The sequence below is a fragment of the Bufo gargarizans genome, chromosome 3 (assembly GCF_014858855.1).
Source record: "Bufo gargarizans isolate SCDJY-AF-19 chromosome 3, ASM1485885v1, whole genome shotgun sequence".
NCBI classification, from domain to species: Eukaryota; Metazoa; Chordata; class Amphibia; order Anura; family Bufonidae; genus Bufo; species Bufo gargarizans.
In genome coordinates this window covers 89,379,148-89,406,256 of record NC_058082.1, presented here as the reverse complement: position 1 = coordinate 89,406,256, position 27,109 = coordinate 89,379,148, and the positions used below count along the sequence as shown (strand labels likewise).

General features: G+C 41.9%; 1 protein-coding gene across 1 annotated transcript in view; it reads left to right on the top strand.

The window, feature by feature from the left end:
• PARP4 (poly(ADP-ribose) polymerase family member 4) overlaps nt 1-27,109 on the top strand; it is a 200,755-nt gene that overhangs the window by 116,274 nt on the left and 57,372 nt on the right. The window contains exons 30-32 of the mRNA XM_044288460.1: nt 53-148; nt 7,431-7,547; nt 22,424-22,468. Of these exons, the coding sequence (XP_044144395.1) occupies nt 53-148; nt 7,431-7,547; nt 22,424-22,468 (258 nt within the window). The remainder of the gene's footprint in view (nt 1-52; nt 149-7,430; nt 7,548-22,423; nt 22,469-27,109) is intronic.

The following is a 27,109-nucleotide window of genomic DNA, read 5'->3' as shown; positions in this document are numbered from 1 at the left end:
ACGTTTTGATAGAGAGCTGATGAATTTTATGATAATCATTTTATACTTACAGATGAAGAAACAAAAGATGAAGTCTACCATCATTGACCTCAGTAAAGAATACTCGTTAGTGACTCAATTCACTAGTTTTGTGGCCGTGGAAGAACGGGTGAGTAGTGAACAACCATAGCAACCACTAATGTTAATGAAAGTCTTTTGTTGTTTGTGTATGCAATGATTAAATCGTGAGATTCAAATAAAAAAAATGTAAATTTGTAATAAAAATTAACACCAATATCCTGTATATGTAGAGAGAGAGATCTATCCATCTGTCCAGTACTGTGCAAAGGTTTTAGGCATGTGTGAGAAAAATGCTGCAAAGTTAGAAGGTTTGAAAAACAGTGTTAATAGTTTATTTTTATAGGTTATCAAAATGCAAATTGAATGAACAAAAGAGAAATCTAAACCGAATCAATATTTCATGTGATCACCCTTTACCTTTAAAACAGGATCAGTTCTCTTCTAGGTACACTTGCACACAGTTTTTGAAGGAACTCTACAGGGAGTTTTTTTAAATATTTTGGAGAACTAACCGCAGATCTTATATAGGCTTGTTCAAATCCTTCCATCCCTTCATGTAATAATTGCCAGACATAATGATGTTCAGATCAGGGCTCTGCGTGGTCCATATCATCACTTCCAGGACTCCTTGTTCTTCTTTACAGTGAAGATAGTTCTTGATGACATTGGCTGTATGTTTGGCGTGGTTATCCTGCTGCAAAATAAATTTGGAGCCAATCACACGCTTCCCTGATGGTATTGCATGAAGGATAAGTATCTGCCTGTATTTCTCGGCATTGAGGACACCATTAATCCTGACAAAATCCTTAAAGGGACACTGACAGGTAGTTAGAGCATATAAAGTGACATATATTCTTCTATTGGTCTTAAAATGCTTAATTAAACTATACCATTATCACCCCTCGCTGCCTTTCCGTTACTTATAAAAAGTGTTTTTATCAATATGCAAAATCCCGCGCATGCCCAATACTATCTTCTACTGGAGCTGGAGGGTGCCGGGGACCTTATCCGGCGCAGGCACGGAGAGACAAGATGAAGCTGATGCCAGGAAGATAGTACTGGGCATGCGCAGGATTTCGCCGCGTCGGGAGAAAATAAAGCCGCCCAGTGCAGTGAATACTAATGAGATGGGCGGCACTAGGAGACGGCAGTTGGGGCGCGGCTGGGCACAGAACTGAATGAGGGACAGCCCCTTGGGCAACAAAGTAAGGTAATTTGCATATTGATAAAAACACTTTTAATAAGTAACGGAAAGGCAGCGAGGGGTGATAATGGTATAGTTTAATTAAGCATATTAAGACCAATAGAAGAATATATGTCACTTTATATGCTCTAACGGCCTGTCAGTGTCCCTTTAACTTCATTAGCTGAAATGCAGTCCCAAACTTGCAAGGAACTTCCACCGTGCTTCACTGCTGCCTGCAGACACTCATTATTGTATCCCTCTCCAGCCCTTCGGTGAACAAATTTTGACTCCGCAGTCGAGATCATCTGCAGCCATTTTCCTGTACCCCAGTTCCTATGTTTTTGAGTCACTTGGCCTTGTTTCCACATCGAAGGTATAGCTTTTTGTCCATAATTCTTCCATGAAGACCACTTCCTGCCAGGTTTCTGTACAGGTTGCCTGGGTCCCACTGGTTTCTTCCAGTTAAGAGCTTATGGCTCTGCTCGACATAGTCCAGTTTTGAAGGGTGAAAGAAATACACCCTTTTACATCTTGTAACAATAATGGACTAAGCAGGAGGATAGACTGCACCAAAATGGACAACCTTCCACATCGAAGGTATGGCTTTTTGGCCAAAATTCTTCCATTAGAATGGACTAAGCAGGAGGATAGATTAAACCAAAATAGATAACCTTCCACATCGAAGGTATGGCTTTTTGGACACAATTTGTCCATGAAGACCACTTCTTGCCAGGCTTCTGTACAGATGTGCCTGGATCCCACTGGTTTCTGCCAGTTATGAGCTTATGGCTCTGCTGGACATCATCCAGTTTTGAAGGGAAGTAAGCATGATGTTCTTTTCATCTGCTGCGTTAAAATGGTTTTCCAAGATTTAATAACCAAGAACCTATCCTCAGGATAGGTCATCAGTATCTTATCAGTGGAGGTCCAACAACCAATCAGCTGTTTGGGAAGGCATCGGCGCTCCTGTGAGCACCGCGGCCTTCTCCGTGTTTACCAAGCACAGCGCCGTATGGTGTATAGTGGCTGTGTTTGGTACCACAGCTCAGCCCCATTCACTTATGTTGGGCTGAACTGCCCCTAGGCCACGTGACCAATGAATGTGTCGTCACTGGCCTAGGAAAAGCTGCGGTCCGCTGGTACCTTCTCAAACAGCTGATCGGCGGGTATATATATATATATATATATATATATATACAGTACAGACCAAAAGTTTGGACACACCTTCTCATTCAAAGAGTTTTCTTTATTTTCATGACTATGAAAATTGTAGATTCACACTAAAGGCATCAAAACTATGAATTAGCACATGTGGAATTATATACATAACAAAAAAGTGTGAAACAACTGAAAATATGTCATATTCTAGGTTCTTCAAAGTAGCCACCTTTTGCTTTGATTACTGCTTTGCACACTCTTTGCATTCTCTTGATGAGCTTCAAGAGGTAGTCACCTGAAATGGTCTTCCAACAGTCTTGAAGGAGTTCCCAGAGATGCTTAGCACTTGTTGGCCCTTTTGCCTTCACTCTGCGGTCCAGCTCACCCCAAACCATCTCGATTGGGTTCAGGTCCGGTGACTGTGGAGGCCAGGTCATCTGGCGCAGCACCCCATCCCTCTCCTTCATGGTCAAATAGCCCTTACACAGCTTGGAGGTGTGTTTGGGGTCTTTGTCCTGTTGAAAAATAAATGATGGTCCAACTAAACGCAAACCGGATGGAATAGCATGCCGCTGCAAGATGCTGTGGTAGCCATGCTGGTTCAGTATGCCTTCAATTTTGAATAAATCCCCAACAGTGTCACCAGCAAAGCACCCCCACACCATCACACCTCCTCCTCCATGCTTCACGGTGGGAACCAGGCATGTAGAGTCCATCCGTTCACCTTTTCTGCATCGCACAAAGATACGGTGGTTGGAACCAAAGATCTCAAATTTAGACTCATCAGACCAAAGCACAGATTTCCACTGGTCTAATGTCCATTCCTTGTGTTCTTTAGCCCAAACAAGTCTCTTCTGCTTGTTGCCTGTCCTTAGCAGTGGTTTCCTAGCAGATATTCTACCATGAAGGCCTGATTCACACAGTCTCCTCTTAACAGTTGTTCTAGAGATGTGTCTGCTGCTAGAACTCTGTGTGGCATTGACCTGGTCTCTAATCTGAGCTGCTGTTAACCTGCGATTTCTGAGGCTGGTGACTCGGATGAACTTATATCATATATCACTTATATAACATATATATATATATATATATATATATGTATATATATATATATATATGTAGGATTACATTGTTCCAGTTTTGGGAAAAGAAATACAACCTTTTACAACTTTTAGCAAGAATTGACTAAGCAGGAGGATAAATTGCACCAAATTAGGTAACAAATGTTATTGGAATTGCCCCACAAAGTCCACAGAACTGGTAATAAATATCTGATTGCTGGGTGCCTCACTACTGTGCCCCTATAATTACTTATAGGGATCCCAAGCTTCCGATTTCAAAGGAGCGGCTGTTGATTATGCACCCTGCCACTCCATTCTGCTCTATTTCCATCAGCCCTATAGACTATGGGACAGATTTACTAACCTTAATTTTTTGATAGTGTGACTGTAGACTAGTCAGTCAAAAATGTCCCGGATTGATCAAAGTGGATGATCTGTGGCTGAATGTGGCGCACCTTTAGATTGATTACCAAAATTCTGACACATTTGTTGCACATATTGTTGCATCTTAAGCCATGCCCATTTCCCGCTAAGCCATGCCCATTTCCCGCTAAGCCATGCCCTCTTGTCAGACAAGTCGAAAGAAACAACTGAAACACTTAATGTGCTGCAAAGCATAGATCATCAATATCAGATGAGTGGGTGGCCAACATCTGACACCTCTACTGATCAGTTGTCTTGGGCTGCCACCAGCAATGGAAACTGTACAGTGGATGGAGGCAGAAGAAGAAGAACAAGGATCCATTCACTGAAGAAATCACTGTTCAAGTGAATGGGAAATGATCTGCAGTACATAGCGCTGGAAACTGGTAACACCCATCTGGACCTTTACTGCAGACCTTTACTCCTAAATGTCCAGTAGGAATAATAGAGGAATAGCCCAACATAGTGTTATAAGAATAGATGCTCCAGAATTATTACATGGAGAATGCAAGTAGTTACTAAAACAGACATGTCAGGAGAGGTAGCAAGTACTCTTTAAAGGGGTTGTGCAGTTTTTAAAGAAGTACTCCAACAAAAAATGTTATTCTCAGGCCTGTTAGAAAAGTACATGATGTTGGGAGTGTGAGGTTATATCATCTTTTTGGCGAAAGATTTTCAATATTATAAATGAAAAATCTGAAAGATTGGCCTCCCTCTCAAGACCCACATAGCCCTACTTTCTCTCTCTTTCGACCAAAACTCATCCAACCTATAAACCACATGCTAGCAGCCACACGACTACTAATCCCAACACATTGGAAATCTTGCAATGTCCCCTCTACTCTTCATTGGCTTAAAAAAACTGACCAATTAGCAAGACTTGAAGAGCTATCACACTCTGATATATACTCTGGGAATCCTGCTCTCATTGAGCATTCTCACAAATCTGCAACTCTTGCTCGTCAAATAGACCTCAACTGTACAATACTCATCCAACTCATACACAACACAGTAACGTAATCTTTCTAACTTACATCTTTAATTATAACCTATCTCATATATATCTAACCTACTGACCTCACCACAGAACTCTTCTGTAGATGCCCTCTTGCTTAGGCAGGTCCACCCAGAGATCAGGGGACCCTAACCTTCCCCACTCCATACTTTCCCTAACCACTCCCCTCCTCCACTACCTCAGTTTGTTGGTTGTCATAAACTGAACTGTTATATTTCGAGAAGGTGATAACTCATGTCTCTCAGTGAGTTCCTAGTAATATGTCATACAGGGAGTGCCGAATTATTAGGCAAGTTGTATTTTTGAGGATTAATTTTATTATTGAACAGCAACCATGTTCTCAATGAACCCAAAAAACTCATTAATATCAAAGCTGAATATTTTTGGAAGTAGTTTTTAGTTTGTTTTTAGTTTTAGCTATTTTAGGGGGATATCTGTGTGTGCAGGTGACTATTACTGTACATAATTATTAGGCAACTTAACAAAAAACAAATATATACCCATTTCAATTATTTATTTTTACCAGTGAAACCAATATAACATCTCAACATTCACAAATATACATTTCTGACATTCATAAACAAAACAAAAACAAATCAGTGACCAATATAGCCACCTTTCTTTGCAAGGACACTCAAAAGCCTGCCATCCATGGATTCTGTCAGTGTTTTGATCTGTTCACCATCAACATTGCGTGCAGCAGCAACCACAGCCTCCCAGACACTGTTCAGAGAGGTGTACTGTTTTCCCTCCTTGTAAATCTCACATTTGATGATGGACCACAGGTTCTCAATGGGGTTCAGATCAGGTGAACAAGGAGGCCATGTCATTAGATTTTCTTCTTTTATACCCTTTCTTGCCAGCCACGTTGTGGAGTACTTGGACGCGTGTGATGGAGCATTGTCCTGCATGAAAATCATGTTTTTCTTACCTTGCAGACTTCTTCCTGTACCACTGCTTGAAGAAGGTGTCTTCCAGAAACTGGCAGTAGGACTGGGAGTTGAGCTTGACTCCATCCTCAACCCAAAAAGGCCCCACAAGCTCATCTTTGATGATACCAGCCCAAACCAGTACTCCACCTCCACCTTGCTGGCGTCTGAGTCGGACTGGAGCTCTCTGCCCTTTACCAATCTAGCCATCTGGCCCATCAAGACTCACTCTCATTTCATCAGTCCATAAAACCTTAGAAAAATCAGTCTTGAGATATTTCTTGGCCCAGTCTTGACGTTTCAGCTTGTGTGTCTTGTTCAGTGGTGGTCGTCTTTCAGCCTTTCTTACCTTGGCCATGTCTCTGAGTATTGCACACCTTGTGCTTTTGGGCACTCCAGTGATGTTGCAGCTCTGAAATATGGCCAAACTGGTGGCAAGTGGCATCTTGGCAGCTGCACGCTTGACTTTTCTCAGTTCATGGGCAGTTATTTTGCGCCTTGGTTTTTCCACACGCTTCTTGCGACCCTGTTGACTATTTTGAATGAAACGCTTGATTGTTCGATGATCACGCTTCAGAAGCTTTGCAATTTTAAGAGTGCTGCATCCCTCTGCAAGATATCTCACTATTTTTGACTTTTCTGAGCCTGTCAAGTCCTTCTTTTGACCCATTTTGCCAAAGGAAAGGAAGTTGCCTAATAATTATGCACACCTGATATAGGGTGTTGATGTCCTTAGACCACACCCCTTCTCATTACAGAGATGCACATCACCTAATATGCTTAATTGGTAGTAGGCTTTCGAGCCTATACAGCTTGGAGTAAGACAACATGCATAAAGAGGATGATGTGGTCAAAATACTCATTTGCCTAATAATTCTGCACGTAGTGTATATTGTTCTGCTTCTTGATCACACATTTGCAATCAAATTGCTTCATCACCATTTGTAATCACCTGTCATTGTATGATTTTGAAAAATTTTTAAGAAAAGAAAGGTCCATGATGTAAAATGTAGCGAAGGTAATTTTACCAGAGACTGTATTTGTGAGTTATAACCTCCCTTCTGATCCTCAGCTGTGTCATGTGACCAACACTCTGCTTCTCCAACTGATGCAGGACACGAATTCAGTTACTACTTTATTCATTCCTATGAGACTAACATAGAGAAACTGTCCACATGTAAGATGCTGTGTTATTTGGAATAGGGGATAACTTGAAAAACTTTGCACAATACCTTTAAGTTTTACTGCACTAACGTCCTATTCTGATTGCTCCCTGCATGTGTTCTGCATGTAGTTATCTGCTCAACCTACTAGGTTCTCAACCAGTGGACTGGAGGTCCACAACATGGCTCTTGGTGGTAATCGCACTGTCCTCATGCATTGCTTACATCTAAGTAGGTGTAGCATAGTGTATGATCATAGATTTATGATCATAGATTTAGGGGTACGTTGATGTCATTTATTTGAGTAGAGAATACCAGAGTTAGAAACATCAAGATACAGCGGTGCACATTGCTTAGGTCCTTTTTGATTGGAAGATGTAGACAGCAATACTAATAGATTATGGATTGGAAAACAAAAATATCTTCTGTGTTTTCTAGAGTGCAGAAGAAGACATTGACCTTGAACCGAATGTTCTTGAAATTATATCTTCAGTAGACGTGGATATTCTTCCGTACATGGACTGGTCAACTCAAGATTCTGATGAGAATAATGTTGTAAGTGTACATTTAAGACTTTTCTGTTGAGAATGTGAAGTGCACTGTATGTGTCAAGTTTCCTGAAAGCAAAAAGTTGCCATACAGGGCATAAAGTCATGATTCAGTATGGAACACTTGCACTACAAAGTACCTCACCAGTTTTCCAGTTTTGACCTCCTCCAATATGCAGTATTAATGTTGTGATAATTACGTTTTACTCTGGATTGCAGGCTCACAAAAGAACAGAGCGCTTTATAGAGAAAGTATTATTTGAAAGATTATCACACTCTTTGAGCATGCATGGTTCATACACACACATTTTCCACCATGCATGCTCAGCCCTCCGCAATCACTGCACCTGTGTCACGTGTCCTACAGTCAGCTACTTTGTCAGCTGACAAGATTTCCTGATGATAATTCCTGGAGGGCAGGAACTGGAGTTAGAGAGGGGTTGGGCACAGTCACATGGAATGGAGTAGTTAAAAGGAGGGAGACATCACTGGTACCATGTCGCTGATGGTCACGTGGCTCTGGGCTATATAGGTTAAGTACTTCTCTTACATTAGGGGTTTAGGTGTTATGATCAGGGATTAGTGTTTAGGGGTTTTGTTTAGGGTTTACAGTTAGTGAGTTAGGGGTCAGAGAGGTAACTTTTAGCCACTGAGTTCTGACCTCCTCAGTGCATGGAGTTTGGACAGTACCCTCTCATATTTGCCTCAAAGAAGGCACTGCTGCCTCCTTCTCCTTCTTTCGCCATGTTGCACTTGTGTCCTTCTGTTCCAGCAGCAGCAGTGCACCAAGAGGAAGGAGGCGGTGCCAGCTTTTAGCGCCCAACAGGAATGTCCTGACTAGTTAACGTCAGGACGATAAGAGCTCTGTGGGCACCATGGAATGTACCTGCTCTGAATTCTAGGGCCGTCCACCATGCCAATTAATGTAGTGAAAATTGTGTGCATTGTCGGGATGGGCTTCTCTAGAATTTGGAACAGAAACACACCATTACATAACATCCAGGGCTGCGGTGGTAAGCTGATCTGCAGAGGCCCTGAACGGAGGCCTCGTGGAAGCAGCTGCATGGCTTAGAGGGAACACTGTCTGTCAGCATGATCAACCCTATTAAACCAGGCATATTGCATTTCTTTTGTCTGTATGCCTAACAGCTAGAGATATCTGTGTTTAGATTCATATGCAAATGAGCTACTTGGAGCACCAGGAAGTTGGGCTGAAACCTTTGAGCACTGCTTTTTAACACCCCCTGTGCTTTGCACACTCCCCCCTCCCCTTGATTGACAGGGCTAGACATCAACATGGTGAGGGCAGAGCAGTGTCCTAGCATCTACATATATACACTATGTACTATAGCAGGCATGCTCAACCTGCGGCCCTCCAGCTGTTGCAAAACTACAACTCCCAGTATGCCTGAACAGCCTGCAGCTATCAGCCTACAGCAGGGCATTGTGGGAGTTGTAGTTTTACAACAGCTGGAGAGCCGCAGGTTGAGCATGCCTGTACTATAGCATTAACACATTGAGATATGCTCAGAAAGCTAATATACATATTACATCAATAGAATATGCCATAAGTGTGAGGTTCCCATCTTAAAGGGAACTTGTCATCAACTTTATGCTGACCTCACTGAGGGCAGCGTAAAATAGTGACAGAAATGCTGATGTCAGTGGTGTGTCACTCATGAGATAAAAGTAAGTGGTTGCTGAGAACCAGCATCATAATCATTGCAGCCCAGGCCTGGAAAAGAGTCCAATCTACCTGAGAAGAGTCCTGGTTATTCATAATCTCCTGCTCTCTCCCCATCTGCTGATGATTGGCAGTTCTCTCCTAGAGAGAAAGGGAGAAAACTAGGTAGAAGACTGTCAGTCATCAGCAGGTTGGCAGGAATTCATGAATAACCATGACTCTTCTCAGGTGGCCGTGACTCTTTTCCAGGCCTAGTCTGCAATGATTGTGATGTTGGTTCTTGGCAACCACTTACAGACCTCTGAAATCAACTCGCCGGTCTCTACTTTATTCTGTCGTTAGTATGGGCAGCATAAAGTTGATGACAGGTTCCCTTTAGGAATGGGGCCCTGAGATAGGACTTCTGAAAATATCAAAATGCTGACTTGGCTATTTTCAGAAGTTCCACACATGCATAGTACCCTCTCCATTCACTTTTATGGAACTTCCTAGAATAGATGAATACACTTGCTATTTTGCTATTTTCAGAAGTCCCATAGCAGTGAATGGAGAGTACACCACATGTGCGCAGCATTCCCATTCTTGAGATCGGAATGGGTCTCAGAGTTGAGACTTGCACCTATTGGACATTCATGGCTTATACGATCGATGTGCCATAAATGTCCAGATGAGACTTGTTTAAGCTTTTTACTAATAATTGTTTTTAATTGAAAACTTAGTAATGTCTTCAGGCCTAGTGGTTGTGCCCACTTTGCATTTCTTGTGTGGGAAGAAACCTGTTTTACCTCTTTCCTTCCACTCTTTTTCTAACTATCCCTGACTTCACTATCCCTGTCCTTTACTGTTTTGGCCCTTCTGTAAACCGTATTGTTAGGATATGCCCCAAATGTCTGATAAATGCGGGTCCAACCGCTGGAAACGGCACCTATACTTAGAATGGAGCCTGCAGAGTCCAGGAGGGCGTACCGTGGGAGCGCTGAAAATAACCAAGAGGCACACACTGCTATTTTCGGAAGTCCCACTGAACTGAATGGAAGGCGTACCGCGCAAGCGCGGCCACTGCTTCATTCACTTTTATGGGGTGACCGCTAACCTGTACAAAAGTAAGAATTGTGCAGTAGGGGGGGGGGGGGGGGGCATCAATAAACATAAAAATAGCAGAGTTGGATTCTGCTGACATCAGCACATTGCTAATGTCAGACAGTTTAAGAGGGTTAATTCTGGTGACAGAAACCCTTTAAAGTGAAATAAAGTAAGGAGTTGATGACATTTCATAGAGGAAACAGGCAAATGTCTACAAATGTTCAGACTTCAAAGTACCCCAGGGCACTACAATAGCCCTAGTAAGTCCCAGCCTGTTGTATATAGTTCACAGTACTGTATAGCATGACTACACTTTCCAGCGTTTTCTGTATAGTTCACAGCGGTGTATCACAAGACTACAACATTTTTTTTAAGTTAAAAGGGTTTTTATTGTGCACAACTAGTAAAACCAAAAAAGATATATAGGACTTCCGTTTTCGGCGCCGACATGGTAGGAAGCGAGTGAAGAGTACTCCGTCACCACTCACAAGTACCTTCTCTCCCCATCACACCGGCGCAACTGGTGGGCTCATCATACCACAGACATTGCTAAAGGTCCTATGGATCGTTTCCTCACAACTATTGGGAGCAAAACTAAAACCAAAGCACAGGAGAAAGGGGGAAAGTCAGGCACCCCAGCGCTCAAGATGGCAGAACCTGCAGACAAGGCTTCAGGCGCGGCATCCCCGCCACAGGATGAACAAGACTACTAACCACAAGAGGAAGGGGACGACACCCCATCTACTAATTATAAAAAGCTGGCCATTGAAGTGGCTAACTGCATACTACCTGACCTTCAGGAGTCCTTCTCCACAACTGTGACCTCGTCCTTTGCGGCGCTGCAGGGAGAGGTGGCACGGAACACCGAGCGGATAGACGACCTAGAGAATAAAGTGCACTCTCTAGAAGTGGATATTAACACCTCAAATTCCCAATTGCAAGAAGCGCTTGCAGAAAATAACTATGAGAGAAAATCGACAATTTGGAAAATTGCTAACAAAGAAATAACTTTAGAATAGTGGGCCTCCCAGAGAATATTGCTTCTAAAGAGCTTCACCAGATATGCGAACTTGAACTACCCCTAGCTGGAAATCACAACCCCATGTAAAGTGGAGCGCACACATAGGGTAGGCCCTCAACAAGAAAACAGTTATTCAGCAGCATCCAATACTAGGCGCACGTGTGACACCACGACCTAGACAGCTCATCGTCAAGTATCTGGATTACTCTGAAAAATCAGAGCTACTGCGCCAATATAAAAACAAGCCAAAAGAGCTAGAAATTAGAGGGCAGCAGGTACTACTATTTAGTGACTTATCTGTGGAGGTAACCAGACAACGCAAGGCATTTTTGCACATTTGCTATGCTCTGTTCACGCTAAATAAGCGGTTTGCACTACTTTACCCAGCGACATTAAAGATCTTTCATGTCAATAAGTCATTTGACACATTTTTTACTCCAGAAGAGGCTGCGGCCTACTCACCAACGCTTGACCACGAACAGGGGGCAAAGAGTCCACGTCGTCAAGAAAACCTGTCAACCTGGAACCTTCCACCCGAAGAGATCCCTCGCAAGGAACAACTGAGAGAACAACAACAGAGATCAACCACACGCCAGCCGACGTGATCTTTAAAGAGTCCAGCTGCGACAAGTATGTTTTTGGAACTTCTGTAGGTGTGCCAAGCGTTTTGACATGGAGGCCAAAGAGGGATGTATGGTGAGGTAACGCTGTATTCATTAGAACACTCAAGCCAAGAGACTGTGTCTTCTGTCTTGTTGGGTGAGTGACAGAGTATTTAAAGTGGTCTCGTCAGATGTTACAGAGACCCCTTAGCATGTTGCATTATACTATAAGTGGGGTGGTGGTAGAGGGAAAAATATGTAAGGTGTTTTTGATTGCATTCGGTTAAATGCTTCTCACATGTTGGGAAGAAGTGAAGTTCATAAACAATTTATATGGCGGTTCATAAATGATACCGCACTTATTATTATTAAGTTGGGAAGGGAGGGTTGTGTTAAAGGGGAGAGGGGCGGTTGGGCTAAAAAATTCCCAGTCGCTTGGAAACAGTCCTACGGAGGGTTTATGTCTGGAAACACAATGTCATTGTAAACATAATATCATAGAATGTTAAAGAGCTCGGATCTCCAAACGGCTAATGGTAATGCGCCATCTTATTAGGTTACATGCAGACATTGCATTTCTCCAGGAAACGCATTTCTCCAGGAAAGTGATTTTTTTTGTATGCATAAGTTATGGGTGGAATAAGTGCACGGCTCAGCGTCCTTAGCCCGTAAGGCAGGGGTCCTTATACTCCTAAAGAAAAATCTGGCCTACACAGTGCTTTCAGCTGATGATGAAGGGTGGATTGTCCAAGTTAGCTTAACATCTGCAACAGGGCAGTTAAGTATTTATAATACAAACCGGATTCCAAAAAAGTTGGGACACTAAACAAATTGTGAACAAAAACTGAATGCAATGATGTGGAGATGGCAAATGTCAATATTTTATTTGTAATAGAACGTAGATGACAGATCAAACGTTTAATCCGAGTAAATGTATCACGGTGTCAACAAATCCCCAAAAAGTTGGAACAAGTAGCAATAAGAGGCTGGAAAAAGTAAATTTGAGCATAACGAAGAGCTGGAAGACCAATTAACACTAATTAGGTCAATTGGCAACAATATTGGGTATGAAAAGAGCTTCTCAGAGTGGCAGTGTCTCTTAGAAGCCAAGATGGGTAGAGGATCACCAATTCCCACAATGTTGCGCAGAAAGATAGTGGAGCAATATCAGAAAGGTGTTACCCAGCGAAAAATTGCAAAGACTTTGCATCTATCATCATCAACTGTGCATAACATCATCCGAAGATTCAGAGAATCTAGAACAATCACTGTGCGTAAGGGTCAAGGCCGTAAAACCATACTGGATGCCCTTAAACGACACTGCACCACAAACAGGAATGCTACTGTAAAGGAAATCACAGAATGGGCTCAGGAATACTTCCAGAAACCATTGTCAGTGAACACAATCCACCGTGCCATCCGCCGTTGCCAGCTGAAACTCTACAGTGCAAAGAAGAAGCCATTTTTAAGCAAGATCCACAAGCCCAGGCATTTTCACTGGGCCAGGGATCATTTAAAATGGAGTGTAGCAAAATGGAAGACTGTTCTGTGGTCAGACGAGTCACGATTCAAAGTTCTTTTTGGAAATCTGGGACGCCATGTCATCCGGACCAAAGAGGACAAGGACAACCCAAGTTGTTATCAACGCTCAGTTCAGAAGCCTGTATCTCTGTTGGTATGGGGTTGCATGAGTGCGTGTGGCATGGGCAGCTTGCATGTCTGGAAAGGCACCATCAATGCAGAAACATATATTCAGGTTCTAGAACAACATATGCTCCCACCCAGACGTCATCTCTTTCAGGGAAGACCCTGCATTTTTCAACAAGATAATGCCAGACCACATTCTGCATCAATCACAACATCATGGCTGAGTAGGAGAAGGATCCGGGTACTGAAATGGCCAGTCTGCAGTCCAGATCTTTCACCTATAGAGAACATTTGGCGCATCATAAAGAGGAAGGTGCAACAAAGAAGGCCCAAGACTATTGAACAGTTAGAGGCCTGTATTAGACAAGAATGGGAGAGCATTCCTGTTTCTAAACTTGAGAAACTGGTCTCCTCGGTCCCCAGACATCTGTTGAGTGTTGTAAGAAGAAGGGGAGATGCCACACAGTGGTGAAAATGGCCTTGTCCCAACTCTTTTGGGATTTGTTGACACCATGAAATTCTGATTCAACATATTTTTCCCTTAAAATGGTACATTTTCTCAGTTTAAACTTTTGTTCTGTGATTTATGTTCTATTCTGAATAAAATATTAGAAGTTGGCACCTCCACATCATTGCATTCAGTTTTTATTCACGATTTGTATATTGTCCCAACTTTTTGGGAATCCGGTTTGTATATAAGGCCCTAATGAAGCAAGTGGGGCGGTTCTTCCAATTAGTGGCTAGAAGTCTTTTATCCGACCAAGTTTCAGATAAAGTGGTGGCTGGATATATGAACATTGTCGCTGACTTGGACGAGGACAGGAGGTCGGACAGGGGTAGTACACCCCCAGTAAGACGCAAAGAGACGGCCTTGAAAGACCTCATGTCCTCGTCAGATTTGGTAGACACAAGGAGAACACTAAACCCGGTGGGTCAGGACTATACCCACTATTCAGTCGCACATTCCTCACGGTCTTGCATTGATTACATACTGTTATCCACAGCTCTCATTAGTACAGTCATGTGAAAAAATTAGGACACCCTTTGAAAGCATGTGGTTTTTTGTAACATTTTTAATAAAAGGTTATTTCATCTCCGTTTCAACAATACAGAGAGATTAAAGTAATCCAACTAAACAAAGAAAACTGAAGAAAAGTCTTTTCAAGATCTTCTGTAAATGTCATTCTACAAAAATGCCTATTCTAACTGAGGAAAAAGATAGGACACCCTCACATGTATTCCCTCTTAAATTGGCTCAGATCTCACACAGGTATATCACACCAGGTGCACATAATTAGTAGATCGTTACTCTGCATGTTGAATGAGGCTTGCCCTATTTAAACCTCAGACATTTAGTTTGGTGTGCTCCTGACTGTTGAAGTGAGAGTGAGCACCATGGTGAGAGCAAAAGAGCTGTCAGAGGACTTCAGAAAAAAGATTGTAGCAGCCTATGAGTCTGGGAAGGGATTTAAAAAGATCTCAAAAGATTTTGAAATCAGCCATTCCACTGTCCGGAAGATAGTCTACAAGTGGAGGGCTTTCAAAACAACTGCCAACATGCCCAGGACTGGTCGCCCCAGCAAGTTCACCCCAAGAGCAGACCGCAAGATGCTAAAAGCGGTCTCCAAAAACCCTAAAGTGTCATCTCGAGAACTACAGCAGGCTCTGGCTACTGTTGATGTAGAAGTACATGCCTCTACAATCAGAAAGAGACTGTACAAGTTTAACTTGCATGGGAGGTGTGCAAGGAGGAAACCTTTGCTTTCCAAGAGAAACATCGAGGCCAGACTGACATTTGCCAGAGATAAAGTTGACAAAGACCAGGACTTCTGGAATAATGTTCTTTGGACAGATGAGTCCAAAATTGAATTATTTGGACACAACAGCAGAGGACATGTTTGGCGTAAACCAAACACAGCATTCCAAGAAAAGAACCTCATACCAACTGTGAAGCATGGAGGTGGAAGTGTCATGGTTTGGGGCTGCTTTGCTGCAGCAGGACCTGGTCAGCTCACCATCATAGAATCCACGATGAATTCTACTGTGTATCAGAAGGTGCTTGAAGAACATGTGAGACCATCAGTTAGAAAATTAAAGCTGAAGCGGAACTGGACCATGCAACATGACAATGACCCAAAACATACTAGTAAATCAACCAAAGATTGGCTGAAAAAGAAGAAATGGAGAGTCCTGGAAAGGCCAAGTCAGTCCAGATTTGAATCCCATTGAGATGCTGTGGGGTGACTTGAAAAGGGCTGTACGTGCAAGAAACCCCTCAAACATCTCACAGCTGAAAAAGTTCTGCATTGAGGAGTGGGGTAAAATTTCCTCAGACCGATGTCGAAGACTGGTAGATGGCTACAAGAACCGTCTCACTGCAGTTATTTCAGCCAAAGGAGGTAACACTCGCTATTAGGGGCAAGGGTGTCCTATCTTTTTCCTCAGTTAGAATAGGCATTTTTGTAGAATGACATTTACAGAAGATCTTGAAAAGACTTTTCTTCAGTTTTCTTTGTTTAGTTGGATTACTTTAATCTCTCTGTATTGTTGAAACGGAGATGAAATAACCTTTTATTAAAAATGTTACAAAAAACCACATGCTTTCAAAGGGTGTCCTAATTTTTTCACATGACTGTAGATGTTCAAATTCCATCATAGAAGAGCTAGTGATCTCGGATCATGCCCCTTTGTCATTAACATTACGTGACCTAACACCTTGAGGTCTTGATTATATCTGGCGCTTCTCCTCTGATCTATACAAAAACGAAGACTTTCGTAATTAACTAATGGGATGGTGGGACAAATACATACAAATAAATGATAACACAGATAATATTCAGTTAACATGGTTTGCAGGTAAGGCAGTATTGAGGGCCAGGTTGATCTCACATGTGACAGATCTGAAGAAGAAAGTAAAAGTCCAGATAGAAACACATAGCAAGGCGTTGAGGAAAGCGTATACTACAAACCGGATTCCCAAAAAGTTGGGACACTATACAAATCGTGAATAAAAACTGAATGCAATGATGTGGAGGTGCCAACTTCTAATATTTTATTCAGAATAGAACATAAATCACGGAACAAAAGTTTAAACTGAGAAAATGTACCATTTTAAGGGAAAAATATGTTGAATCAGAATTTCATGGTGTCAACAAATCCCCAAAAAGTTGGGACAAGGCCATTTTCACCACTGTGTGGCATCTCCCCTTCTTCTTACAACACTCAACAGATGTCTGGGGACCGAGGAGACCTGTTTCTCAAGTTTAGAAATAGGAATGCTCTCCCATTCTTGTCTAATACAGGCCTCTAACTGTTCAATCGTCTTGGGCCTTCTTTGTTGCACCTTTCTCTTTATGATGCGCCAAATGTTCTCTATAGGGGAAAGATCTGGACTGCAGACTGGCCATTTCAGGACCCGGATCCTTCTCCTACTCAGCCTTGATGTTGTGATTGATGCAGAATGTGGTCTGGCATTATCTTGTTGAAAAATGCAGGGTCTTCCCTGAAAGAGATGACGTCTGGATGGGAGCATATGTTGTTCTAGAACCTGAATATATTTTTCTGCATTGATGGTGCCTTTCCAGACATGCAAGCTGCCCATGCCACACGCACTCATGCAACCCCATACCATCAGAGATGCAGGCTTCTGAACTGAGCGTTGATAACAACTTGGGTTGTCCTTGTCCTCTTTGGTCCGGATGACATGGCGTCCCAGATTTCCAAAAAGAACTTCGAATCGTGACTCGTCTGACCACAGAACAGTCTTCCATTTTGCCACACTCCATTTTAAATGATCCCTGGCCCAGTGAAAACGCCTGAGCTTGTGGATCTTGCTTAGAAATGGCTTCTTCTTTGCACTGTAGAGTTTCAGCTGGCAACGGCGGGTGGCACGGTGGATTGTGTTCACTGACAATGGTTTCTGGAAGTATTCCTGAGCCCATTCTGTGATTTCCTTTACAGTAGCATTCCTGTTTGTGGTGCAGTGTCGTTTAAGGGCCCGGAGATCACGGGCATCCAGTATGGTTTTACGGCCTTGACCCTTACGCACAGAGATTGTTCCAGATTCTCTGAATCTTCGGATGATGTTATGCACAGTTGATGATGATAGATGCAAAGTCTTTGCAATTTTTCGCTGGGTAACACCTTTCTGATATTGCTCCACTATCTTTCTGCGCAACATTGTGGGAATTGGTGATCCTCTACCCATCTTGGCTTCTGAGAGACACTGCCACTCTGAGAAGCTCTTTTTATACCCAATCATGTTGCCAATTGACCTAATTAGTGTTAATTGGTCTTCCAGCTCTTCGTTATGCTCAAATTTACTTTTTCCAGCCTCTTATTGCTACTTGTCCCAACTTTTTGAGGATTTGTTGACACCGTGAATATTTGAATCAATGTATTTTTCCTTTAAAATTATACATTTACTCAGATTAAACGTTTGATCTGTCATCTACGTTCTATTACAAATAAAATATTGACATTTGCCATCTCCACATCATTGCATTCAGTTTTTATTCATGATTTGTTTAGTGTCCCAACTTTTTGGGAATCCGGTTTGTACTTTTACAACATGCCCATCCACGTTGACAGAACAAGCATGGAAGCGAGAGAAACAAGAATATGAGCATTGGCTCCAAAGAAGGGAGCAAATGTTCCAATTCCATGCAGATGCCCAACTTTATAAGTTTGGTAATAAATCAGGTAAGCTATTAACCAGGCTAGCGAAGGGCCCTCCACTCCCATATTAGCCCTACAGGATCCAATGTTACAGAAAATTTAAGGTGTTATGTGCCATGCAGGCCAAACGTTTGTACTGGCTGAGTTGTGGAGATCGCGTGGCTGTGAGCTTGAATTTAATGCACTTGTATAGGAGGTGTCGCTGTAACATCGGGACCCAATAATTAGGATGGGGTCTACGATTTTTTGCCATATAGTTTAGCAATGACTAAAGGTATATGCTGTGTGATTAAAGGAAATCTTTCACCAGGATAATCACTTTTGAAGTAAAGCCATGGCCTAATAGCACTTAGTACCTTATTTCAAGATGTGCCTTTGTTCCAGCAATAGATGTGTTCTATCTTCTGAAAATCCAGTTTATTTGGTATGCAAATGAGCCAGTAAGGTGCCCAGAGGGACGTCACTCTTGCAGGAAGGAGCCGAGGCACGCCTCCTGCCACAATGTGTCCACCCCCCTCCTTCATCACATTCAAGCCATAACTCTGCCCCCTTTTTCCTGCTCCCAGCATGAGGGCAGGCTTGGGCACTAGCAGGAGGTGTGCCTGGGCTCCTTCCTGCAAGAGTAACGACCCTCTGGGCACCTTACTGTCTCTTTTGCATCTATTGCTGTAACAAAGGCACATCTAGAAATAAGGTACTAAGTATTAGGCTATGGCTTTACTTCAATAGCGATTATCCTATTAACATATTTCCTTTAACCCCTTAAGGACCTGGCTCATTTTCCCCTTCAGGACCAGGGCATTTTTTGCAAATCTGACCAGTGTCACTTTATGTGGTGATAACTTTAAAACGCTTTGACTTATCCAGGCCATTCTGAGATTGTTTTTTCGTCACATATTGTACTTCATGACACTGGTAAAATGGAGTAAAAAAAAAAACATTTTTACCAAAAATTAGCCAAAGATTTGGAAAAATTTGCAAATTTCCAAGTTTCAATTTCTCTACTTCTATAATTCATATTAATACATAGCTACATACATAGTTATTACTTTACATTTTCCATATGTCTACTTCATGTTAGGTTCATTTTGGGAATGACATTTTATTTTTGGGGGACGTTACAAGGCTAAGAAGTTTAGAAGTAAACCAACTTTTTAAGGACCAGTTCAGGTCTGAAGTCACTTTGTGAAGCTTACATAATGGAAACCCCCCAAATGACCCCATTCTAGAAACTACATCCCTCAAGGTATTCAAAACTGATTTTACAAACGTCGTTAACCCCTTAGGTGTTCCACAAGAATTAATGGAAATCATTTTTTGGCAGATTTTCCTTTTTTTTTTTTTTCAGTTACAAAGCAAGGGTTAACTCAATAATTATGACCCTGATTCTGTAGTTTACAGAATCATCCCATATGTGGTATGTGGTCGTAAACTGCTGTACGGGCACACGGCAGGGCGCAGAAGGAAAGGAATGCCATACGGTTTTTGGAAGGCAGATTTTGCTGGACTGTTTATTTTTTACACCATGTCCTATTTGAAGCCCCCTGATGCACCCCTAGAGTAGAAACTCCATAAAATTTACACCATCTAAGAAACTACACCCCTCAAGGTATTCAAAACTCATTTTACAAACGTCGTTAACCCGTTAGGTGTTCCACAAGAGTTATTGGCAAATGGAGATGATATTTCAGAATTTAAATTTTTGCCAAATTTTTCATTTTAATCAATTTTTCCAGTAACAAAGCAAGGGTTAACAGCCAAACAAAGCTCAATATTTATTGCCCGGATTCTGTAGTTTACAGAAACACCTCATGTGTGGTCGTAAACTGCTGTACAGGCACACGGCAGGGCGCAGAAGAAAAGAAATGCCATACGGTTTTTGGAAGGCAGATTTTGCTGGACTGTTTTTTTTTACACCATGTCCCATTTGAAGCCCCCCCTGATGCACCCCTAGAGTAGAAACTCCCAGAAAGTTACCCCATTTTAGAAACTACCAGATAGGGTGGAAGTTTTATTGGTACAAGTTTAGGGTACATATGATTTTTGGTTGCTGTATATTACACTTTTTGTGAGGCAAGGTAACAAGAAATAGCTGTTTTGGCACCGTTTTTTTTATTTATAACATTCATCTGACAGGTTAGATCATGTGGATTTTTTTTATAGAGCAGGTTGTCACGGATGCGGCGAATAGAATTTATGTAAGTTTTACACAATGATTTCATTTTTGAAACAAAAAAAATCATGTTTTAGTGTCTCCATAGTCTGAGAGCCATAGTTTTTTCAGTTTTTGGGGCGATTATCTTAGGTTGGGTCTCAATTTTTTGCAGGATGAGATGACGGTTTGATTGGCACTATAAGGGGTGCATATGACTTTTTGATCGCTTGCTATTACACTTTTTGTGATGTAAGATGACAAAAAATAGCTTTTTTTTTACACCGTTTTTATTTTTCACTGTGTTCACCTAAGGGGTTAGGTCATGTGATATTTTTATAGAGCTGGTCGATACAGACGCGGCAATACCTAATATGTACACTTTTTTTTATTTATGTAAGTTTTACACAATGATTTCATTTTTGAAACAAAAAAAAATCATGTTTTAGTGTTTCCATAGTCTAAGAGCCATAGTTTTTTCAGTTTTTGGGCGATTATCTTGGGTAGGGTATGATTTTTGCGGGATGAGATGACGATTTGATTGGCACTATTTTGGGGTGCATATGACTTTTTGATCGCTTGCTATTACACTTTTTGTGATGTAAGGTGACCAAAAATGGTTTATTTAGCAGTTTTTATTTTTTACGGTGTTCACCTAAGGGGTTAGGTCATGTGATATTTTTATAGAGCCGGTCGATATGGACACGGTGATACCTAATATGTATACTTTTTTTTATTTATGTAAGTTTTACACAATAACAGGTTTTTTAAAACAAAATAAATGATGTTTTAGTGTCTCCATATTCTGAGCCATATTTTTTTTATTTTTTTTGTTCATTTTTTGCAGGATGAGGTGACGGTTAGATTGGTACTATTTTGGTGGGCGTACGCCTTTTTGTTTGCTTGCTGTTGTACTTTTTGTGATGTAAGGTGACAAAAAAATTGTTTATTTAGCACAGTTTTTATTTTTTACGGTGTTCATCTGAGGGGTTAGGTCATGTGATATGTTTACAGAGCTGGTCGATACGGACGCGGCGATACCTAATATGTCTATATGTGTTTTCCCTATTTTAAAAAAAAAATTGGAAAAGGACGTGTTTTTTTTTTTACACATGAAACTTATATTTTTTTGTAAAACCTTAATTTTATAAACTTTTTTTTTTTCCCTTTATTATTTGTCCCACTCTGGGACTTCAACATTACAAGGTCTGATCCCTGTTTCAATGCAGCATGATACATTTGTATTGTGCTGTATTGAACTGTTAGTGTCTTACACTGTAAGACGCTAACAGTTGCCTAGGAGACCCAGCCTGGGGGCTGGGCCTCTTAAGCCTTCGTACATACCAGGCCCCAACCCTTGGAATGACTTGGGGCTGCCATGGCAACCATCGAGTCCCCGCCACAGCAGCGCGGGGACTGATGGATGAGGTGAGGGAGCGCAAACCTCCCATATGCCGCGGTCAGCACTGACCACGGCATATGAGGGGTTAATCCACTGACATCGGCATCATTACCGATGCTGGTGGATGCAGCAGGGATCCGGCTGTCAGTAACAGCCGGATCTCTGCCGCTGATCGCTGCACCGCACGCGGGGGAAGGAAGAACCGCAGGACGAGAATGCTCGTCTTCTAGCGCTAAGTGCCGGTGATTTAGGACGAGCATTCTCATCCTGGGTCGTTAACGTGTTAAGGAGATATGGGTTCCAAATTTGTAAGCCTACAGTACCTGTTTTATAATATTTGTGTTTGCATTCCGTAAAGTTGGAATGATTTGAAATAGCAAGTGTGTCTACTAGTTTCTACCTTTATTCTTCTTATTGTACTTTTACACACGTTTAGTCTTTATAAATATCTTTTATACAGGTCTCTGGTTCGTGTAGTTCTACACCTTTACTATTAAAATATAAATACCAATGGTGACAGAACGATCACACACATATATTGTTTCTAACTAGTTTCTGAATGTTATCCCTAAATGACTGATTTAATCATGTGTATCTTCAATATTTTACTTTCAGGAATCATCTAGTACTGAAGAAGATTCTGAGGCAGTTGACTGTTATGTAAGTTTTGTTATTTTCTTACATTAAGTTTTTATTTTTTAATGCAATTTTCAAGACACAGGGGTACATAAACTGAGTGCAGGACATTGCAGACCTTTTATGTACTGCGGAACTGTGAATGTCACTTGGGAATATTATAAAGGTTGTAACTCAGGATCACTCTAAAAAAAGTAAGGGCTATATATATATATATATATATACACACACTGCAAACAAGATATTGGGCAGCACTGTAGGCAAAGTGAAAAAGTAGAATGCCAGCGGCCACGGAAGCGATCCAGCATCCAAATCAATATAAAAATGAAAAATTCCACGGCACTTCCAAGAAACAATAGATAGGTTTATTACACCAGGTGCGACGTTTCTGTCCTCTCAATAGAACCTTTTTTAAGTAAAATTTAGCTTGAAAAAAGGTTCCATTGAGAGGACCGAAACGTCGCACCTGGTGTAATAAACACATCTATTGTTTCTTGGAAGTGCCGTGGAATTTTTCATTTTTATATACAGTATATACTGTATATATTAGTCGCAGGTTTGGGTACATGCAGTGGGATTGGCAATGACAGGCTATCAAACTTCAGGGGTTAAAAGTCCAAATGGTGCTTCATATTCCATCCAGAGAAACACAATACAGGATATCCAAGTTAGCCATCACTTCGGGTGAAGCTACAGCACATAAAGGATAAAACAAAAACGTGAAATAAACACCTTCCCATCTGGGCACTAACTGTACAGAGAACTTCTCTCTCTCACCTAGGCCTTCAGCATGTCAGGAAGGCTAGGATTTGCACAGCAGCACGATCAAATAGCCAGCAGACTCTGACCCTGGCTCTAATGCCTGTATTTATTCACCAATAAAGATCCCAGTAGCCACACCTGGGATCTCAGACTAGGGGGAATAACTGTTCTGGAGTAAGGGTTTGTACTCATAGGTCCCAATGTAAATCCTACCTAACAGTCCAAAAAAGTCCAGCCCACAACAAAGTCTGAACAAAACAGCTCCAGCAAACTACACTTTGTTGTAGCAAATACTGCTTTCTGGATTCTTTTTTCTCACCCAGCTGAGGACTCTGAGTGAAATATACACCCTTTCCAGTATGTAATATAGTGAGACAGTGGCAAAAAAAGTGAAAGATTTCTAGACTGCAGGAAGTACCGTATTTTCACCCTATAAGACGCACTTTTTCACCCCCAAAGTGGGGGGTTCATGTCAGTGCATCTTATTGGGCAAATACTAATGAGCACTTCCATCATTAATACAGCTGGACCGGGAAGCAGTGAATGCAGCTGTCTCTTTGTTCTCACCTCTTCCTGGTCTTCCTCAGCCACTCGCTATTCTCTGACTGAGCACAGCATGAGGACGTTGGCGCGCTCTGTGACCTCAAGCTGTGCAAGATCTGGTCAAAGCACAGCGTGCGGCTGGAAGAACAAGAAGATATGAGGAGTGGCGTCGCCTGGAGCAGGAGAGGTAAGTAGTGATTTGAGGTCTGCTTGGGGGGGGGGGGGGGGGTGATTCACATTGGTTCTCTGATCTAAAGTCCACTTGGGTGGGTCATTCACATTGGGCCTTTGATCTGAGGTCTGCTTGGGGAGTCATTAACACTGGGGATTTGATCTGAGGTGTGCTTAGGTGGGGTAGTAATCATTAAGGGTATGATCTGAGGTCTACTTGGGGGTTATACACATTAGGGGTCTGATCTAAGGTCTTATTGGGTGTCTTATGAACATTGGGGTCTGAGCTAAGGTCTGATTAACATTGGGGGTCTGAGATGAGGTCTTATTAATATTAGTGGTCTGATTGGGGCTCTGAGCTGAGGTTTGATGAAAAATACTTATTTTCTTATTTTCCTCCTCTAAAACCTAGGTGCGTCTTATGGGCAGGAGCGTCTTATAGGGTGAAACATATATCTCATCCAGGGAAAGCTTGATGAGATATAAGGAATCCAGGAAAGCTTATTATCCCTAGCAAAGAGTAGTTTGCAAAATGCTTCTGTAAGTCCTGTTTTCAGTCCTGGATTAAAATAGAATGATGGGCAGTTTGATAGTGGGGCCTATCATTCCCTTCTTGGACAATAAGAATTTTCTTTTAAACATGGTCCAGCTCATTACAAGCTATTAAGGTGCGATATGTATACGAGAAAGAGCCATCTGAGGAGGTAGAACCTGTCTGGGGAGACTGTTACTGTGATTGCTAGCCTCAATGTAGACATTTAATCCTGGTATAAGGTGCACATTTGGAGGAAAGTGATTTTTTTCGTATGCGTAACTTATGGGTGGGAGAAGTGCACTTCCATAGCCCGTAAGGCAGGGGTCCTTACACTCCTAAGGAAAAATCTGACCTGCACAGTGCTTTCACACTCAGCTGACGATGAAGGGCGGATTGTCCAAGTTAGCTTAACATCTGCAACAGGGCAGTTAAGTATTTATAATATATATGGCCCTAGTTCCAATTAGTGGCTTTTATCCGACCAGATTTCAGATAAAGTGGTGGCTGGAGATATGAACATTGTCACTGACTGGGTCGAAGACAAGAGGACGGACAGGGGTAGTACACCCCCAGTAAGACGCAAAGAGACAGCCTTGAAAGACCTAATGTCCTCGTCGGATTTGGTAGACACATAAAGAACACTAAACCCCATGGGTCAGGACTATACCCACTATTCAGCGGCACATTCCTCATGGTCTTGCATTAATTACATACTGTTATCCACAGCTCTCATTGGTAGATATACAAATTCCATCATAAAAGATCTAGTGATCTCGGATCATGCCCCTCTGTCATTAACATTACGTGACTTAACAACTCGAGGCCTTGATTTATATCTGGCGCTTCCCCTCTGATCTATACAAAAACGAAGACTTTCGTAATTAACTAATGGGATGGTGGGACAAATACATACAAATAAATGATAACACTGATAATATTCAGTTAACATGGTTTGCAGGTAAGGCAGTATTGAGGGCCAGGTTGATCTCACATGTGACAGATCTGAAGAAGAAAGTAGAAGTCCAGATAGAAACACATAGCAAGGCGTTGAGAAAAGTGTATACCACTTTTACAACATGCCCATCTACGGTGACAGAACAAGCATGGAAGCGATAGAAACAAGAATATGAGCATTGGCTTTAAAGAAGGGAGCAAATGTTTAAATTCCATGCAGAAGCCCAACTTTATAAGTTTGGTCATAAATCGGGTAAGCTATTAACCAGGCTATCGAAGGGCTATCGACCCTCCACTCCCATATTAGCCCTACGGAATCCAATGGGCACCCTTCAACATGACCCAAAAAATATAAATGCAATATTAATGGAGTTTTATAAAGATCTATATAGAGTTGGCAATAAAAATGAAACCATGAGAGTGAGAAATGGCTTAATAACATCACCATGTCACAGATCTCTCCAGGCGAGTTAAACATTTTGAACACACTGATTTCACAACCAGAAGTTCAGAATGTCATATCTAAACTGTCACTAGGGAAAGCCCCAGGCCTCGTCGGAAACTCTGGGGAGTTTTACAAGATCTTTGGGAAAAGTATTGCCCCACTTCTAACTTCCTTATATAACGTCTATCTGGGTGGTTCCACCAACCCCCCAATGGCAAACACAGAACACATCAAACTGTTGCCAAAACCGTGTAGGGACCCTCTGTTAGCCTTTTTATACAGGCCGATAGCTTTAATTAATACCGACCTTAAGATCCTATCTAAAATCATAGTTTTTCTTGAAAACCCACGGAGAGAGTTGACCACTCTTTTACAGCACCTACAGGGATATGGACAAGTGTCCGGTTTTAAAATAAACGCAAGCAAAAGAGAATTGATAGAAGGGGGGTTGGAGCCGCGCTGCTCTAGATTAGGTTCCCCGGTCAGTGATGAATGGTATTGGGCTCCACACGCCTTTTCTCTGTCACCCTAACAGGGTCCGATCTTCCAAATACAGTGGCCTCTATGAGGTTCAAAGGACAGACAAAATAGTGAAGTACCCTTTACCAGATGGTATAAAAAGGTTTTAATCTACTCACAACAAAGTTGTTCAACAAAGGCATATAGTAATTCCACTTTACAGCGTCTCGTTCCTGCCCGACCCGGGTTTCGCTACCTTGCTTCTTCAGGGGCGAACTGCGCATATGCACAATCAGGCTCCTTAAGTAGCCCAGCTGCCTCATTACATTGAATGTTACACCGGATCATATCCGGGAAGTGCAGATCACACTTTCATATTATACACTCACAAAACAGCATTACTTTCATCTTAATTACTCTCATCAATTTCGTCATAAATCATGACCACATATCTCTTATATTACAATATCATTTTAGTCAGCCTAATCATAATCCGTTATTGCATTTATCTAATACATCAATCCCCGCTAATAGCCGCACTTTAAACACATTTTCTAAGAATGGTTACATATTCTCCTTCTCGTAGTTTTATCCCTCATCTCCTTTCATCTATCAGTCATCATGACATCGTCATTTCGCCCCACCCTCTCCTAGAGCGTCATTCGGATCTGTCCAATCCCGCCTCTCCGGTTACCTCCAGCCACGTCACTCCATGACGCTGCCCTACCAAAATAGTCCAACCTCCTGACGTCACCCGAAGGTCCTCAAGAGGCGAGATGGGGAAGAGTCGAATATC